The sequence below is a fragment of the Talpa occidentalis genome, unplaced genomic scaffold (genome assembly GCF_014898055.3).
Source record: "Talpa occidentalis isolate TD23 unplaced genomic scaffold, MPIMG_talOcc4v2.1 talOcc4.11, whole genome shotgun sequence".
NCBI classification, from domain to species: domain Eukaryota; kingdom Metazoa; phylum Chordata; class Mammalia; order Eulipotyphla; family Talpidae; genus Talpa; species Talpa occidentalis.
Genome location: NW_023601104.1, coordinates 17,487,393 through 17,505,226, shown reverse-complemented (window position 1 = coordinate 17,505,226; position 17,834 = coordinate 17,487,393). Strand labels below are relative to the sequence as shown.

At 41.4% G+C, this 17,834-nt stretch overlaps 1 protein-coding gene across 6 annotated transcripts in view; it reads right to left on the bottom strand.

Annotated features, from left to right (window-relative positions):
• GALK2 (galactokinase 2) overlaps window positions 1-17,834 on the bottom strand; it is a 112,244-nt gene that overhangs the window by 7,168 nt on the left and 87,242 nt on the right. For all 6 annotated transcript variants that reach the window (XM_037502449.2, XM_037502448.2, XM_037502444.2 and 3 more), the window contains one exon: window positions 1,413-1,614. In XM_037502449.2, coding sequence (XP_037358346.1) covers window positions 1,413-1,614 — 202 coding nt within the window. The remainder of the gene's footprint in view (window positions 1-1,412; window positions 1,615-17,834) is intronic.

Below are 17,834 nucleotides of genomic sequence, written 5' to 3'. Positions count from 1 at the left end.
TGACAGCCACATACCCACCTCAGGGCCTATGCACTTGCTGTTCTCATTTCTTCATTTCCTTGGTCTCTGCTCAGATCTCATCTCCTCAGAGAGGCCTTCTTTGACCACTGTATATAAAGATTTCCCACCCAGCCCTAATATTCTCTGTTCCTTTCTATTTTTTTCATTGCACTTATCACTACCATTCCATTTTTCTTTAATATTGTTTCTCTCTTTCCTTACAAGAGTGTCAGCTCCTTAAGACCAAGAGCAGATTGATCAGTCCCGTAGGAGAAAGTTCTTTAGAGAATTCCAGGAGACTGGCAAATGTCTCTCCACTTTTCAGGAGGAATCAAATTACCCCGCTACCTTCCAGGCAAAGATGTTTCTTCCTGAATTCTGTAAAAATCATTCCACTTCCTCTTTTTTCCAGATCTGAACAATATTTGTCCCTTCCGTTTACTGGGCCGTTGATATTTTCAGAAAAGAGCATTTATAATGAAACAAGCTCTGAAACGTTTTTTGGCAATTAGTGAGCAAACACTGACGTCAGCATAGAGATTCTCATCAGTGCTATGTTCAAGGGTCTCGACAAGTTCGGTTACACATGCCATTTGTGATCACTGGAGCTACTTGGTTTAAACTTCAGGCTGGGAGTGTGGCAACGAGTGAGGCAAGCCACAGGCGCCAAGTGGTTAATTATATTTTCATTATTGCTTGCATGCATTCTGTATTATCTTCTGACAGTGGAAATAACATCTAACCATTTGAGAGTTCTCCCAATTTCCCTTTCAGTTCTCCCAAGGTCACCGATATCCCTCCTGGGTATAGGGACCATTCTACTCTATTATCCCCATTCTCTAGCAATTATATGTTGTTCTCAGCCTTTGTGAAAGAGTTTCCCTCTTTACATTTGTCTCAGCAGACCGTTCAGAAATGGACTTTCTTCAGTCCCTGGGTCCCAAGTTGCCTAACCAAAACCAAAAAGGCAAGAAATCCTGGCCCTCTAAACAAATCCTTCAGCAACCTCCCACCACAAAACTCTCATAGACTTGAAGTGTCTTTCCACATCCTCCCTTCTTTTGAATAAAAAACTAAACTAGGACACCAGATAGAAAATGTGGGCACAGCCACAGTGTAGTGGACAGCATGGACTGAAATATTCTGAGAAAGTAACAACAGGCCCCTGACTGAGAAAAGCTACCTCCCTGAAATGCCTAAACTGCCAAAGATAGGAAAATCTTTATGGTGTCGTGAACTTGACTTCAGACCTGAAGCCTGACATGTTAGGATAGAACCTACAGATATTGAGGAGGCAACAAGTTCAGCCCTGTGTTATAGATGACCACGCAGAGGAAATGAAGAAGAATGCATTAATTTAAACAGTTCCTTTGGTAGCACCGCAGCCTCTGCCAGGCTGCACTCAGCCTCACCGGCAGATGTCCACCAACTGGTCCAATTCAGGGCAGCTGCACTCGTACATGTCCCGGCAGCTCACGTGACTCTGGTTCATTAACTCTCCCAGCAGCTGGACCATGTTGTCAGGGGCTTCCTCACAGATCTTCTTAAATTGAAGAACCCGCGCGGCCTCGCTGTACACATGCTTTGCCCGCTGGTAGAGTTTGAAGATGAGCACTGGGGAAGGAAGGGGATGGGGAACAAGGTTATAAGTAGTTACTGGACAACCAAGCACAAAGGAAAATACAGGTATTGAGGAATGCTATTTCTGTCTTCAATATCAATTGCTTAGGCTTGACATAAGTCTCTCTTGCGCTGAAAGAATTCTTTATTGTCTCAATTTGTCTCTTTTCAAGGCACTTTTACTTTTTTCTTGATGCTGAATACAATTGTGTAAAGATGTTTTCTTTACTTCATTCAACACACCCAGATGTGTGTAATCACATGTGTGCAAACTGACTCTTCCCACAGGAAGAGAGAACTGGTGTGTGCTGAGTGTGCACTGTCTCATGTCCTTCTCATCCTGGGGGATGGACAGCATGATCCCTGATTAACAGACGAGAAAGAGTGAGTCTCAGCAGAGTGAAGTGACATGTCTAAGGTCACACATACAGAAAGTGGCAGCAGCCAAATAGATCAGGCTGTCTGACCCCAGAGTCACATTCCCTCCACTCAGAAGGGGCCAATGAAAATGCACATACTGGCCATTCTATTTATAAAAATGTATCCAAGAGATCAGCACAAATTACACATAATGCATCATTATTTACATAGCAGAAAATAAGAACCACTCCAACTATCTAATAATAAATAACAGGCAACATTTTAAAAACGATGCTATATCCACTAAAAAACATTACTGCTATTAGAACATTCTGAAACAATTTACTGCATGGCAAATTGTTCATTATTAAGTGATTAAGCAAGATACAAAACTAAATGTACAATTGATACCCATGTTGCATTCGCAAATACACATATTTATGTATATTTTCAATTTTAAAAATTACAAGAAAGCACCAGAATGCTAACACTTTTATCTCTGTGGTGACTTTATTTTCCTTGACACATTCCTGCACTTTCCAGAGTATCCACACTGACTCTAACTTCAGTTATAGAAATGTCCTGCTCCACAAAGACTATGCATTGGAGCAAAGAAAGTTTGTTCAATAAATGGTGCTGGGAAAACTGGGTCGCTACATGCAAAAGAATGAAGCTTGACCACTACCTCACACCATACACAAAAATCAACTCAAAATGGATTAAAGAGCTAGACATAAGACCTGAAACCATAAAATACATAGAAGGAAATATAGGCGAAACACTACGGGATTTGCACATCAAAGACATCTTTACAGACACATCACCCAAAGCAGTGATAGTGAAGAGAAAGATAAACAGCTGGGACTACATCAAATTAAAGAGCTTCTGCACAGCAAAAGAGACAATAACAAAAACAAAGAGAAACCCCACCAACTGGGAGAACATTTTTGCACCCAACACTAATGATAAAGGACTGATCACAAAAATCTGCAAAGAGCTGATGAGACTCAGCAACAACAAAGAAAATAATCCAGTCAAAAAATGGGCAGAAGAGCTAAAAAGAAACTTCTCTGAAGAGGAAATGAAAATGGCCAACAGACATATGAAAAAATGTTCAACATCACTTGTAATCAGGGAAATGCAAATCAAAACTACAATGAGATACCATCTCACACCAGTGAGAATGGCACATATTAAAAAAACTAGCAACAACAAATGTTGGCGAGGATGTGGAGAAAAAGGAACTCTTGTGCACTGTTGGTGGGAGTGCAAACTGGTCCAACCACTATGGAGAGCTGTGTGGAGATTTCTGGACCTACTAAACATAGAGCTTCCATATGATCCAGCAATTCCACTCCTAGGTATTTACCCAAAGGACACAGAAACATCAATTCCAAAGAGCACCTGCACTCCTATGTTTATAGCAGCACTGTTTACAATAGCTAAGCTTTGGAAACAACCCAAATGCCCAAAAATAGATGACTGGATCAAGAAGATGTGGTACATATATACCATGGAATATTACTCAGCATTCAAAAAAGATAAACACATGCAATTTGCAGCAACATGGATGGCGCTGGAAGGGATCATGCTCAGCGAAATAAGCCAAAAAGAAAAAGAAAAATACCGGATGGTCTCACTCATAGCAGGAATCTAGAAAACTTAAATAAGGGACCAGGAAAATGAATATAAGAAAGTGAAAATCAAAATCAACAAAAAAACTATGAACCAGAGACACTTTTTGGGGGTGGGGGGGGGGGGGGGAAGGATTGGGGTCAGAATGGGGCGTTTGCAATTGTATGGGGGAATATAAAAATAAAATTTAATATTTAAAAAAAAAAAAAAAAAAAAAAAAAAAGAAATGTCCTGCTCCAGCAGTTGTGACTAAGTCACATGTCTCCTATTTCCCTTGAATAACAACTGAGACTTACCATGTTCACTCCTACAGAACAGTGGCAGAACTGGTGCAGAGGGTCTGAGAAAATTTTGGAACATTACTGGAAACTGCCTGGCCCAGTAAAGAGGCAGGACAGAGTATCAAAAGGTCTGTCATTTCCTCTCAGCTTTGTGACAACTTGTTGTACCCAAGTTGCTACCTCCTTATGGCTCTATTTTCCCTTCTCTGAAATGAGATCCTTCCAGTTCTAATATTTGGACTCTATGAAGAACTCTCTCCAAGCACTGACGCCCCACATATTGCTCTATTTTGTAAAGAGGACGCTGTGACTCCTACCCTGGTTGCACCCCCAATTCTACTTACTGCCTTTCTCCACCCCACTTTCTGCCCCAGGAGGCTGACCTAGTGGGTTTCTTGCCATCTGGATTGGAGAGAAAGAAGGTCAGTGAGGGTTGGGAGGGAAGAGAAGAGAGTAAGGTCAGAGGGTTTATGATTCCCTCACCAGCTCCCCCTGGCAGAACCAACTGGAGCGGCCCTGTACTGAAGGGCAATAACTATCATTTCAATGTAGCATTTTCTACATGACTCTCCTCGAGGTCTGTGTCCAGGTTCCTCTCTGCTAGGCTATTACAGCTACTTCGCAAGTGCTTCTATAACCCACTTATGAACCAATAAGTTTCAGATCACATTTTCCCCTTCCACAGCACTGTCCTCCTAACTCTTGCAGATGGTTAAAAGGACAGCCAAGGTTAGAGGCAGTGAATAACCGTTCTAAGGGTTTGTATAAATGTTTAGTAATTATAGGGCTAACTTTCCTGTAAATCAATAATGATTTAAAAGGTTTCTTTCAAAAGCTCTCAACTGAGTCATATTAGGTATTTAAACTTACAGTTAACTGCTACATCAATGAAATGATGCTAATTCATGTGAAATTCCGTGTTCTGTTTCAAAGAAGACCTAAATTCAGTCATCAAATCAGTTCTTTTGCAATGTGTCTTGTAATCTTTCTACCCTTCTGTTCCCACTCTCATTACTCAAATTTTATTACCTTTCCCATTTGGACTATTTTGTAGTGAGCTTGATATTCCTGTCTTTTTTTGAGAAGATTTAATTTATTTTATGCATTCAAGAGCTGGGGTGTAGGCCAGAGAAGCGGGGGTGTGTGTGTGAGGATTCGCCAGAGGCCGGGTAGGGTGCAGAACAGACGCATCTACTGAAATACACTGCTAAGGGGAGCAGTTGGGAAAGACAGGAGAGGTCTGCTGTGACATGTGGGTAGCTCCCTGGCCGGGGGTTGAACTTGTGCTGCAGTGGCTGCCGACAGCTTCATAGTGCTGAGACTTAACCCTTGTACCGCCAGGGAGGCCCTGATATTCCTTTCTTAATCTCTCCTCCCCATAGTTACGTGGTAGCTGAGTTGAGCTGCCAGACTGAGCTCCTAATGCAGTCTTTCTCACGTCACTACCCCAAACCTTTACTGCTTCCATGGTGTTTACCATAATCCAAATTCCTGTGCTCACCATACTCAGTCCCAATCTGAACTCTCCCTCCAACCAAACTGGCCCATTTGTTGCAGATACCCAAGTGTTCCTTGCTTCTAGTACACTCATTCGTCCCACACAGAAATAGCTTCTTGCCCTATCTCTCTGAGTCAATATTTTACCTATTTCTGAAGGTTTAGTTTAAATTTTATATACTCATTGAAGCAATAATGGCCCCAGCTGGAATCAATCTCTTGACCCTGAATTTGTAGCACACTTGCAGTTCATGGCATTCACTTCGTGCCTGTTACATACTTTCCACAGGAATTGGTTCTCTCTGCAGTTTGCTGGCTGCTGAAGATAGAAACCAGGTTTTTTAGAGTGATCTTGCCACCATGACAACACCTCACCCCACAGGGCCTTCAACAATGCTTCATGGGGGCCTCCCTGGTGGCGCAAAGGGTTAAGCACAGCACTGTGAAGCTATCCGCAGCTTCTGCAGCATGAGTTCAATCCCCCGCCAGGGAGCTACCCACATGGCGCAGCAGACCTCTCCTGTCATGCCCGCTGCTCCCCTCAGCAGTGTCTTTCAGTCAGTCTGCCTGTTCTGTTCCCCACTCTGTCTCTGGTGAGTTCTCTCAACCCCCACCCTTCACCTCTGGCCTGTACCCCAGTTCTTGTATGCATAAATAAATAAATCTTTTAAAAAAAAAAACCACAATGCTTTATGTGACAGGGGCTCAGTGGGTGCTTGCCGTTGATGATAATACAGTTAGGACTTTATTTTAACTCCAGCTCAATATCAAAGCCCATTTAGGTGCTGCTGTTTGAAAAAAAAAAAAAAAATTGTACCACTACTCATACTTTACTGAAGTGTGGAGGCTGAGGAAAGGAGACAGTAAGATTCCCTTTGCTATTGACTCTGCAACTGCTGATACCAAGTGTGGGTGAAAAACAGAAAAAAAGAGAACTAACGTGTTCTGTAAATGTAGGTGGGAATAAAAACACAACAGTCTGTTTTGTTCCATTGGTAGCCAGGCCGTGTGAATCAGCCCACACTGCAATGTGACCTTGGCATCTCCATCATAAGTGCAATAGAAAAGGGAACATCATTTATTTTAAGGTCTGAGTATTAAAATACCCCAAGAGAAAAAAGTCCTACCAATATAGTACTGGCATAGGTCATCAGCAAAAACACACTGTTTGAAGAACAATACAGAAATCACACAGGTAGATTTAACAATAAAAACTCAAAATCTCTGCCTAGGAAAGAAAATGACAGCCCACTGATTGGCATGTATGTGTCTGAGACAGTGCCAATAATTTTATACAAGTTTATATAATCCAGGTTATAGAATATATATTTTGAAAGGAAGAAAAAATACTTTGGGAACTGTAGTTTAAGATTGTTCTTTTTTTAAGTTGAAGTTGCAACAAAATGTTTAAAATACTAACTTTAGGACTCCATATGGTTCAGTTTTACTTTTGAACTACTTTACCGCCTATAATCATAGGCCAAGTCACAAAACCAAAGCAGGGAGTGGAGAGTATTAGTTCATTTGTACTGCAGTGTCCCATGATGAAGAGATCACCTAATTTCCAGGCACAGTGAAACAACATCCATGGCAATCATAAAGCAGGGCTATTTAGCTGACAAATCAGTGTTATGCTCTCATTGTGTGAAGATTTTTTTCTGAATTTTGAATTATAAAATTTTCAAAGAAAATATACAGGACTGTGGAAAACTACTCCGTAAACTCACCTCCTAGGTGGAATAGTTGTTAACATTTTTACCATATTTGTTTTAACTTATATTTTGCTGAAGTGTTTTAAAATATAGATTTTTTTAAGATTTATTTTTGAAAAGATTTATTTATTTATGCATACAAGAACTGGGGTTCAGGCCAGAGATGTGGGGGGTGAGAGGAGTCACCAGAGACAGAGCAGGGAACAGAACAGGAGGGTTGACGGAAATACTCTGCTGAGGGGAGCAGCGGGCACGACAGGAGAGGTCTGCCGCGCCATGTGGGAATCTCCTTGGCCGACTGGGAATCGAAACGGCACAGAGACTGTGGATAGCCTCACAGTGCTGTGCTCAACCTGCTGTGCCACCGGGAAAGCCCCAAGATTGATTTATTTATGCATACAAGAACTGGGTTACAGGCCAGAGCTGCAGAGGATTCACCCCTCTACATACTTGCGTGTGCATCTCTATAAAATAAGGATATTTTCTTATACAACCTGCATATCATCATCATCACATCTAACGAAATACCTATGATTCCTTAATGTCATAATTTTTAGTTCATATGTAAACTGTCCCCCAGTTGTCATTTAATCTTCAGCTGATCGACACCAGGGCTTCCCTGCTGGCACAAGGGGTTAAGACTCAGTACTATGAAGTTACCCACAATCATTGCAGCACCAGTTCCATCCCCGGCCGTGGAGGTGCAGCAGACCTCTCCTTTCTCGTCCGCTGCTCCCCTCAGGAGTGTATTACAGTCTGCCTGTTCTATTCCCCACTCTGTCTCTGGTGAATCCTCTCACCCCACCCCCACACCTCTGGCCTGTATCCCAGTTCTTATATGCTTAAATAAATAAATCTTTTTTAAAAAACAAAGTCCACACATTATATTCAGTTATGATGCGTACTCTGTCTCTTTAATCAAGAATTCACAGTGGTTTTTGATACTCTAGATCCTCAACATCATATATATAATTCATATTCTATAGCTATTTATCAGACAGACACATATTTTAGAGCTAATCCTCTCGTAAAACTCAATGAGAGAGTGTATGCTTTGTTTTTCCTTTTGGATTACATATTCCAAAGTGACATATCTAGGATTAAATATTCTAAAGTAGAAACTGTCCAAAGAGATATTGTTTGTTAAACCTCAACACTGGTGTTTTGTTTTGTGAAAAGAAACAGTCCGTCTAACAGAACCTCACAAACCTGGCACTGGGGGTGTCTGTTCTCTGCTGCGGTGTTCCACAGCAAGCTTTCTGAATCAGAACGTCTAATGAGCACTCTCGCTAGGCATTCTGACGGTGCGTGAGAGATTGCCATGCCTCACACTCCCTGAACGGTAGTAACTCAGACAACCAGGGAAAGGGCAGAAGGGGCATCTGGTTTCAATTGTGATATAAAAATCTTGCCAAAGGCTACAACAGAATTGGAGACCACCCTTTGGGAGGGGAAGCAGTTCTGTATTGGCTGGATATCACAAATGCTCTCTGGATAAAGGTTCTGGCTTGTTATGTGTTGGCAATTTAGCAGGTTTCTGCTGTACAGATAGCAAGAAATCCAAGAAAATCTGAAACTTGGTCCAGAACAGCTTTCTTCCCTGTCTAGTTAATGTTAAAATTGGATGCCCCATGTCTATAAGCTCTTATAATCCTTGAGAGCAATTATTATATTATAGGGTGAAGGAAGTTGTTTCTTACTATGCTTATTGCATGCATGATTACTTCTAAGGCAAATTCAATTTAAGAATATAATACCAGATGTCATTTTCCTGCAATACTTCTAGTGTCCTAGCCTCTCCATGGGAAATCTGAAGCTCCAAAGTAGGATATGTCATATAAACTTGGGACTATTGACCTTCTCTAATCTTAGAGAATAGTAGTATATTGAAAATTATCCTGAAATCATGACACAGATTCTGAGATCTCTATGACCATGGCCATATACATTTGCATTGCAGAAGTTGTTAAATCATTTCACTATGTAATGATTCTATCTGCTAGCTCTAAATTTTCTTTTGTCTCTCACTTCCTTGCTATGTCTCCAGTCCACCCTGTGGGCTTCTGTTTTAGACCCATGGAAGTAGCTGTTTTATTGACCTAGTATTTTTTTTTTTCTATGATTGTAACATGGTTGGGCTCTCTAGTCTCAGATGTCACAGTTTCAAGATGTCACAATTCCAATCTATAGTAACTCCCTCACACATTCTCTCCATCCTGTTTTATTCTCCCAACACTTATCACTGCCCAGTTTTTTATGTTCAGTTATACGTTGATTTGTGGTTATCTCCACTGTTGCTGCACAAGAATGCAGATTTAGTATTGCCAGATCTTTTGGTTTTCAAGGGAAAGGGGTAATTCAGATTTTATGTAACATTTCCAATTTGAAAAACACCACGTGGGCTAAGAAAGCATCCCTGTGGCTGCACGTGAACTGGGGGTTCTCCATTACACCCTTTGTGTGACATGTGCAGTAGAAAAGATTAAAGTCTTTGGGAGCTTTGGGAGAGCAAGGGCCTTGGCCTGGCATCTTCAGTACTGTACCTTAAGCAATTAAAGTACAGCCTGGCACGTAACAGAGGCTCAATAAATGTTCATTGAGTAAATCGTTCAGTTCCTTGTCTTCAGAACAAAACAGCAGGAAAACTCAGCTAAATAAACAATTGTGGAACAAAAGCTATAAAGAACAAGGAAAGACGTAGTATTTTGGCACTTTATGATTACTCACACCTTCACCAACAAGTGAGAAAGTTTGTTAAAGTGTGATTTGGGAATTGAACTTACAATTTGTGAACTCCAGTATCCAAAGTATACCCATTATCACAAATGACTAGGGACTATTTATATTTATTTTGTTTCACAGATGTGGGAGAAAAGAAATTTCTAAAACAAACAAAATGTGTTTCAAATAAGAGGGAAGGAATAAAAAATAGATCATTATAACCAGTCTACACTATTTTTTTTCTTTTGCACAATTTTTGTTAAGAGACCCCTACAAATACCTTAAAATGATTACTTACAATCAGAACCTACCTCTAATCAATGAATCTAAACCAGGACACGAATAATTGGTTATTTTGTTGCATCTTTGGTAGGAAAGGATGAGACCATGTTTGTGACTGAAGAAACACAGTTGGCATCATTTTCCTCATAAAAGCTCTGAGATCAGCAGGTCAACAGTAGATGGAGGACATGTGTATTCAATCTCTGAAAGAGATCCCCTCATTTAACTTCAAATTCTGCACTCAGAACTTGGTGGCCTTCTCTTTATTACCTCGTCTACTAAAAGCAATGCCAAAAGCATCTAGTAAGAATACTCTAGCAACAGTCAACCAGTTGTTCTTATTGAGCACCTATGAAGTGCTCCATACCATGCCCCCAAATGACAGGAGTGACACAAAATAGAATCCCTTCCTTTGAGAAACTTAAAAACCAATTAAATAGATAAAACAAACAATGAGACCATTGGGCAGTGACCAAGTGCAGGCGACATCAGTGCTGGGAGTGCTGAAGGTGCACTAAGAAGACAGGGTTTGCTGGGGAATAACAGCAATGGGAAGTGTCACAGGACAAGGGCCTGAGCCACAGCTTCTTTGCTGCAAAAGCAGGATGGACAAAGGCTGAGGCAGGAAAAGATAAGAGTGTGTTTCTGAGCCTGAGGAGAGCAACCTAACCAAAATTCCTTGAGATGCGTCCTCACACCTGAGACTTTAATCTTTTTCTACTGCACATGTCACACAAAGGATGTAATGGAGAACCCCCAGTTCATGTGCAGCCACAGGGATGCTTTCTTAGCCCACGTGGTATTTTTCAAATTGGAAATGTTACATAAAATCTGAATTACCACTTTCCCTTGAAAACCAAAAGATCTGGCAATACTAAATCTGCATTCTTGTGCAGCAACAGTAAGCTGGAGTTGAAGAGCAACTACCCCTTTTAGACAGGGCACACATGCATTTTATTTCCACGGAGTCCCCACCATTTCCAGTTATGTGGTGCTCAGCCTGCCTCATGAGTTTAAATGCCTTCCTGGTCCTTGTATGCATCTGCTTGTGGACTCCATCAGCTGCCTCTAATAGGAATTCTTGGCTAGAGAAGCAAGGCAAACCAACCAGGTAATCATGTCACAATGAGCTACTATTACTGTTACAAAAAAAAAAAAAAAATCACCTCCTTTAGGTATACTGACAGCCTGTATTGAACTAAAGTCTGTCTTCTCACAACTTCTACTCTTTGGTCTGAATTCTGTTCCCCAGGCATATGTAAATACAAGACAGCCCTTGAGAGGTCTGAAGAAAGCTCTCATGTCATATGTTTTTTACACATTGATGATGATTTACTATGTGCCAGTTTTAATACTAAGGAAACAAAAATGTTTAAGATAAGTTCTTTATCCTCAAGACGTAATAGTCTAGCAAAACACAAGTACTGGGAGAATGTAAAGAAAAGGGAAGCCTGCACACAGTTGGTGGGAATATAAATTTGTGTAGCTACTATGGAAAACATAAAAAAATTAAAAATAAATTACCACATAATCTAGCAATGCTACTTCTGAGTATATATCCCAAAGAATTAAAATCAGCATTCCCATGCTCATTGCAATAATTAAGACTGTGGAAGCAACTAAACCTACATTGAAAGGCGAATAAATAAAGAAAAGACAGTATACATATACAATAGAATGTTATTCGGTCTTAAAAATGAATTCTGCAAAATTTAACACATGGGTGGAACTTGAGGACACTATGCTAAGTGAAGCAAGCCAGACACGTAAAGATAAGTTACTGCATGATTCTACTTATGCAAGATAATTAAAATAGTCAAATTCATAAAATCAAAGTCTGCAACGTGGCTACCAGTACCTAAGGCAAGGGGTGGAATTATTAATCAGCAGGCATAACAGTTCAGTTAAATAGGATGGATAAACTCTAGATTTGTTGTATAATATTGTACTTAGAGTCACAATACCATACTGTATGCATAAAATTTGTTAAGAGGATAGAATTCACGTGAAGAGTTTTACACAATAAAACAAAAAAAACATTGAAGTAATAGTCTACTAGAAAGAAACTAAATAATAACAATAAAGGGCAGCAGATGGTAAGGCAGCTCTTTGCAGCTAAAGTGGAAGCATAAAGACAAGAGGGTGTCCAACTGTGGGTTAACCTGAAAGCAGAATCTGAGACAAAAATTTGGATGCAGGTACCAGGAATCCAGGGAGCAGAAGCAATGGAGTAAGAAAAGTGATATTGGGGGTGGGGGAGCCAATAAAGGGTGCTTCATGAGCCAGTTACCACAGTAGAGAATTGGGACTCAGTTGCTGGGGTGGGAGGGATGGGAGGGGTGGGTGTCTCCCTGAAGAATCATGTCAAATGTGTCTCAAAATGGGCCCAGCAGAGGATGGGAAGGCTGGGGTATTTATCCACGACACTCCTATTGTTTGTGCACCTCCCGGAGAGACAACTTCACTCAGATGAGCCTGGCAGCACAGCTGCCATCAGTGACTCTGGAAAAGATCCTAAGACAACAAAGAAGAGACCCAATTATTAAGCTGCTAGCTCGACATGCCTGTTGGAAATCAGGAGGGCTGAGGCAATGAACAGTGATCCTGACCAGCACAGAGGAGCGGAAACCAGCTGAGTCTCAGAAGCCGAGAAGGTGTCCAGCAAACCAATTAAAAGGTGGAGTAAAGAGCATAGAACAGAACTGGGAACTTAAAACAAAACAACGACAGAGATTAAAAATCATGAGCTGTTTTTACAAAACCATAGTACTTTGATGTGATTGCAACATAAATGAGGATGAAGAAAAGAAGTAACAGGAAATATGAAGAGAAAATTGAAGTGACAGAGGCCAGATCATGAGGCCCTTGTATGTCAAGCTAAGGTGTTTTAAGTTGTGTCCTATAGATAGGTGGTTCTTGGGTTAGGGTTATAGAACTTTTTGAAAATCAAATAAAAGATATAGACCCTTTGCCCCATCTAAACACATATATATCCAAAATTCTACATACAGTACAATATATATACACACACAGATTCCATGAAACTATCCTTGGATCCAGGTTAAGAATTCCACTTAGGGCCTCCCTGGTGGTACAGTGGGTTGAGCGCTGTGCTGTGAAGCTGTCCGCAGCCTCTGCAGTGCCAGTTCGATCCCCGCCGGCTGGGGAGAATCCCACATGCCGTGGCAGACCTCTCCTGTCTCGTCCACTGCTCCCCTCAGCAGTGTATTTCTGTCGTCTGCCTGTTCTGCTCCCTGCTCTGTCTCTGGTGAATCTCTCACCCTCCTGTGCCTCTGGCCTGTACCCCAGCTCTTGTATATAAAAAAAAAGTTTAAAAAAAAAAGAATTCCACTTAAAAATAAGAAACCATTACAGGTTTTTAGCAATTAAAGCAGTGAGGATTCTTATTTGTAAACAGAAGAAATCTATATGGAATAACAATCAAAAATGAATGTATTTTAAAGATACTAGTGAGTTCACAAAATCCACTAGGATTACATATTCTTATTTTTTATCAGAATGTGAGAACCAGGCAAAATGGGTCAGAAGCCAAGGGAGGTACAGTGAGGAACACTGCAAAATCCTAACGCAGTGACTGGACAGTGTGGTGTCTAGAGTGCATTGGTCTGCAAACACTTTTTCAATGGACTTCGGCCTATTGGATTCAAAGCCCCGAAATAAGCCTGTGCCAGGGCCCCAGGGCAGTCTAAGGAAACTTGCTCATATAGGTGACAAACTGTGAGATGCAAAGCTGACCGCTCAGCTTCCATTATAGAAGGCAAGACCCTCCCTCAAATCAATACACACACGACAGGAGATTTCTTAGGAAAGTGGCCTGCTTGCTAGGTATAATCAAAACTCTAACACCTGCTCCCAGCAGCACTGAATTACCAAAATTTTATTATATTTCATCTTCTCCTCTCCAAATTAACCAGCCACTTCACTCATAAGATGTACTTTCAAACCTCCTTCCACTGATTCTCTTCTGAACACATTTAGTCTGTGTATACCTTTTGTTAGGGTGTCACCCCCAGTTTGTCCTAAGAATCAGTCTGAGCAGTGCAAAGTAGAACTGGACCACCGCCTCCCTCATTCTCAATGCAGTGAGCTACTTAATGTAGCCCCATATCATCAAACTGCGTAAAGGTTGGTTGACTATGGAAGAACACAGAGCATTGATTTTTCAGCCAACACACCAAAAAAGCGATAAATAGTTTGTTCACCGGATTTAGCATGGACAAAGATTTCATCTCAGGATAATCAATCAAAACAAAGTAAATAAATAGGCTGGTTGGGGAGAATTGGAAGTCGTTACTCTGGAAGTTTATAATTAATCTTTCTGAGACTCTTATACCCCAAAATACTTTCCCACTGTTTGGGTGAGGGGCTAAAAGCAGTTGTGGCTTTCACTGTCTTTGCACAATCATGTCACTGCACGCTACTGGCCAACTTCTCTGCAAAACAGAAAGCTCCACTGGGCTAAACCAAGAGTTGTTTTCCAAGAACAGCAATCCAGAGGTGGATGGGCAAAACCACTTCAGAATCCACTCCGGAGTCCTCTGTTTTCCTATGCAGCAAAGTTATAATAAGTCTCTGCTCTGAGGCATAGAATCTTTGGAGTATTTAAGTAATAGAATGGAAAAACACCATATAATCCTCATTGAAGTTGGACTGTGGTTTCAAATTTATTTTCCTAGTAATAATATTTTTCATAAATGTTAAGTTTCTGAAATGGTCAAACCCACAAAAAATAAACTGCTGTTTTCAGCCACATTAGTATCCCATTCCCATGCTGCAAAGACTAAATTAAATTAACATTTTACATTCAAAAGGAAAAAAATCCTTAACTACCTGCTTATAAAAGTAAAACCACTGATGAAAAAAATATATATGCACTTTCAACACAAACCACATTAGTCCATGGAAAACGACATTCCAAGAGGCATTTGTGGATATTTTCAAAGCCACAGCATAATGCCATCTTGTACATGGAGAGCAACGGCACCCCACATGTTTACAGCTTCCCTTTCTCAGATTTCCAAGGACGACAAGACACAGCACTGTCTGCATCATAATAAACTACTCCTCTAATCTTGAAAACTTTGCCTCACTTTTTAGTAGTCACATACGCATACACACGCACGTGCGTGCGCGTGCACACACACACACACACACACACGCATGCATTTTATACTCTGGCAATACACAAAGCTCCTGCTAACTCCTGGGCTATTCACATGCTAAGCTGGAGTCCATTGCTCCCTTTCCTCTCATTCTATACTGTGCCTTCCTACTTTAGGCTCTTATCCCATATCTGAACAGTTGCACTACCTTCTAACAACTGTCCCTCTTATCTCTAATCAACCTGTATAGGTTACCATAATAAACTCCCCAGATTGCCATTTTGATTGTGGCATTTCCAAATACTTCATTGCGTCAAACGCTGGCATAGTTTGCCATTGTCCCAGCCACCAAGACACACAGAGTCCCCTGGATGTACCTGATCTTCCCTATCTCTTGTAGTGTGGTGCTTCCACCCCTTGCCCGAGCTACCCTACTCTATCCCTGCCTGTGTGAGAATGGAGGCCCTGCATCAGTATCCGTACAGAGTGGAATCCAATCCATAAAAGCCTACATGCCACCTCTTCCAAGAAGCTCTCCAAGAATATTCCAGTCACTCATGACCGACTTTCCTTCTAAATACAGTTACTTCTTTAGGAGGGCAGGGACTGTGCCTTCCTCATTCATCCCCTTAGAACCTTGCAGAGGGTCTTGAACAAAGCAGATTCTTAGTCAATGCCATCTTCGCACTCCCAAGCCGTCGGCAAAGGGAGAATCCGAAGCCACTTCCTGAATGAGCCACACTTCTTTTTTTTTCTTTTTTTTTAATTTTATTTTTATATTCCCCATTCAATTGTAACCCCCTTATTTTGACCCCAATCCCTCCTTTCCCCCCTCCCCCGCCCCCGCAGTGTGTCTCTGGTTCATAGTTGTTTGTTGATTTTGATTTTTACTTTCTTATAGTTATTCTTTTTCTTGGTCCCTTATTTAAGTTTTCTAGATTCCTGCTATGAGTGAGACCATCCGGTATTTTTCTTTTTCTTTCTGCTGAATGAGCCACATTTCCACGTTTCCCTCTCTTCCTTGAGGAAACCACTTTCTTGTTAACTTCCTAAAACTCCCCCAAAACTTGTTCTTAGAAAAAGTGAAAGGTGCAGACAATCTCAAGTCACTTGAAAAGGAGCCCAGGGAGTTGGGAGCCTGTCTTGGCCAATGCAGAGCTTAATGAAGGACTCTGGAAAACAATGGTCACAGCTTGCTCAGAGCTGGCCTGTCCTGGCTGTTTCAACATAAAAGGGACAGAGTTCTTTTCTCTCAGCTTTGTCCCTCTAATTGAACTACAAGGAAAACATACAAGAGAACAAAAAGGGATGGAGAGGCAAAGGAGAAGTCAGTGGCCTTCGGAGAGGTAACTTGTATATTTCCATCAGAACATATTAGCATTTTATTGTTGTCTTTCCACGAAATGCTAAATAAATTACGGCAAGCATTATGCTAGCTCCCTGATCACTAATGCACTCCCAAGCACAGTGCCGGAATAATTGGCCCTCAATAGAGTATTTGTTGAGAATAAAATATTCCTTCTGTTTACTTTTATTATTCATTTGTTTGCCAATAGGATCAAAAAGTAGTAATTTACCAAATTACCACAAGAGTTTGGTCCAGTGAGATGTTATGTCATCTGTCGTGAGAAAGATCCCATTGGAGTCCCCGGGCTGTGGGCCAGAATGTGCTTTCGAGAGGTGTGCAGTGAAGCAGACCAGGACGACGGGGCTGTGCACACGGGCACTGGCATAAGGGAGCTGAGTCATGTGCTAAATGCGGCCTCCTGGTAATTTCCTCACGGCAAGCGTTCAACACGCTGCATCGACACCATAACCTAGACTCTCCAAATGTGGTGTAGTGTCAGGGAAAATCAGAGAAGTTTCCTTTCACAGCCATCTAATGAAATGCCCCTGTGTTCGGAGTGAGTAACTGTAACTGGTGCCACCCTGGAAAGCTCAATGAGGAAGCTGCTAGTTCAGAGTCGCCCCTGATTTCTAATGTGTTTACGGGGCTCCCCAGGGGCCAGGGTGGGAAATAAGACATCTGTGGTTTCTCGGTGTGTGTGTTTATTTGCTCCTCTGCGAACAAGCACTGGGTGCCCAGCAGGCTCTCCCGCGCTGGCAGACTTTTTCCCCTTCTCTTCATCCATGTGACCCTTTCTCTTTTCACCTTCATGCCCTCTGTCCTCTTTCCCTCTAAGACGAAAATACAGACATGAAACCTGTACCTTGTCTCTTGTGTTCATCCAGTAGCCTTTTATATTCCTTATCCTTGGAACACTTTTTAGAGTTTCTAATCCTTAAAGGCTACATTGTATTGCTGTCATATGTAGGTGGTCTCTGGTCTTTTTTGACATTTGCATGGGGGGCCCTTGAGAGAATAAGGGCTTACCAACAGCAGAGAGATCCTCAGGGGCCTAGGGTGTTCATTCTTCAGGTCTCTCTCACCTCATTTCCTCTTAAAGACAAGAACCTCTTCATCAAGCTTTTTCTTTTTAGCTATGTAACATCCTTGCCCTGGACTCAGAAAGAGGCCCTGTCGAGTTCTCATCTGGAAATCAGCAGCATGAACAACAATCGGTTGAGATCCCTTGTGGTTAAAACTGTGAATGTCTCTGGAG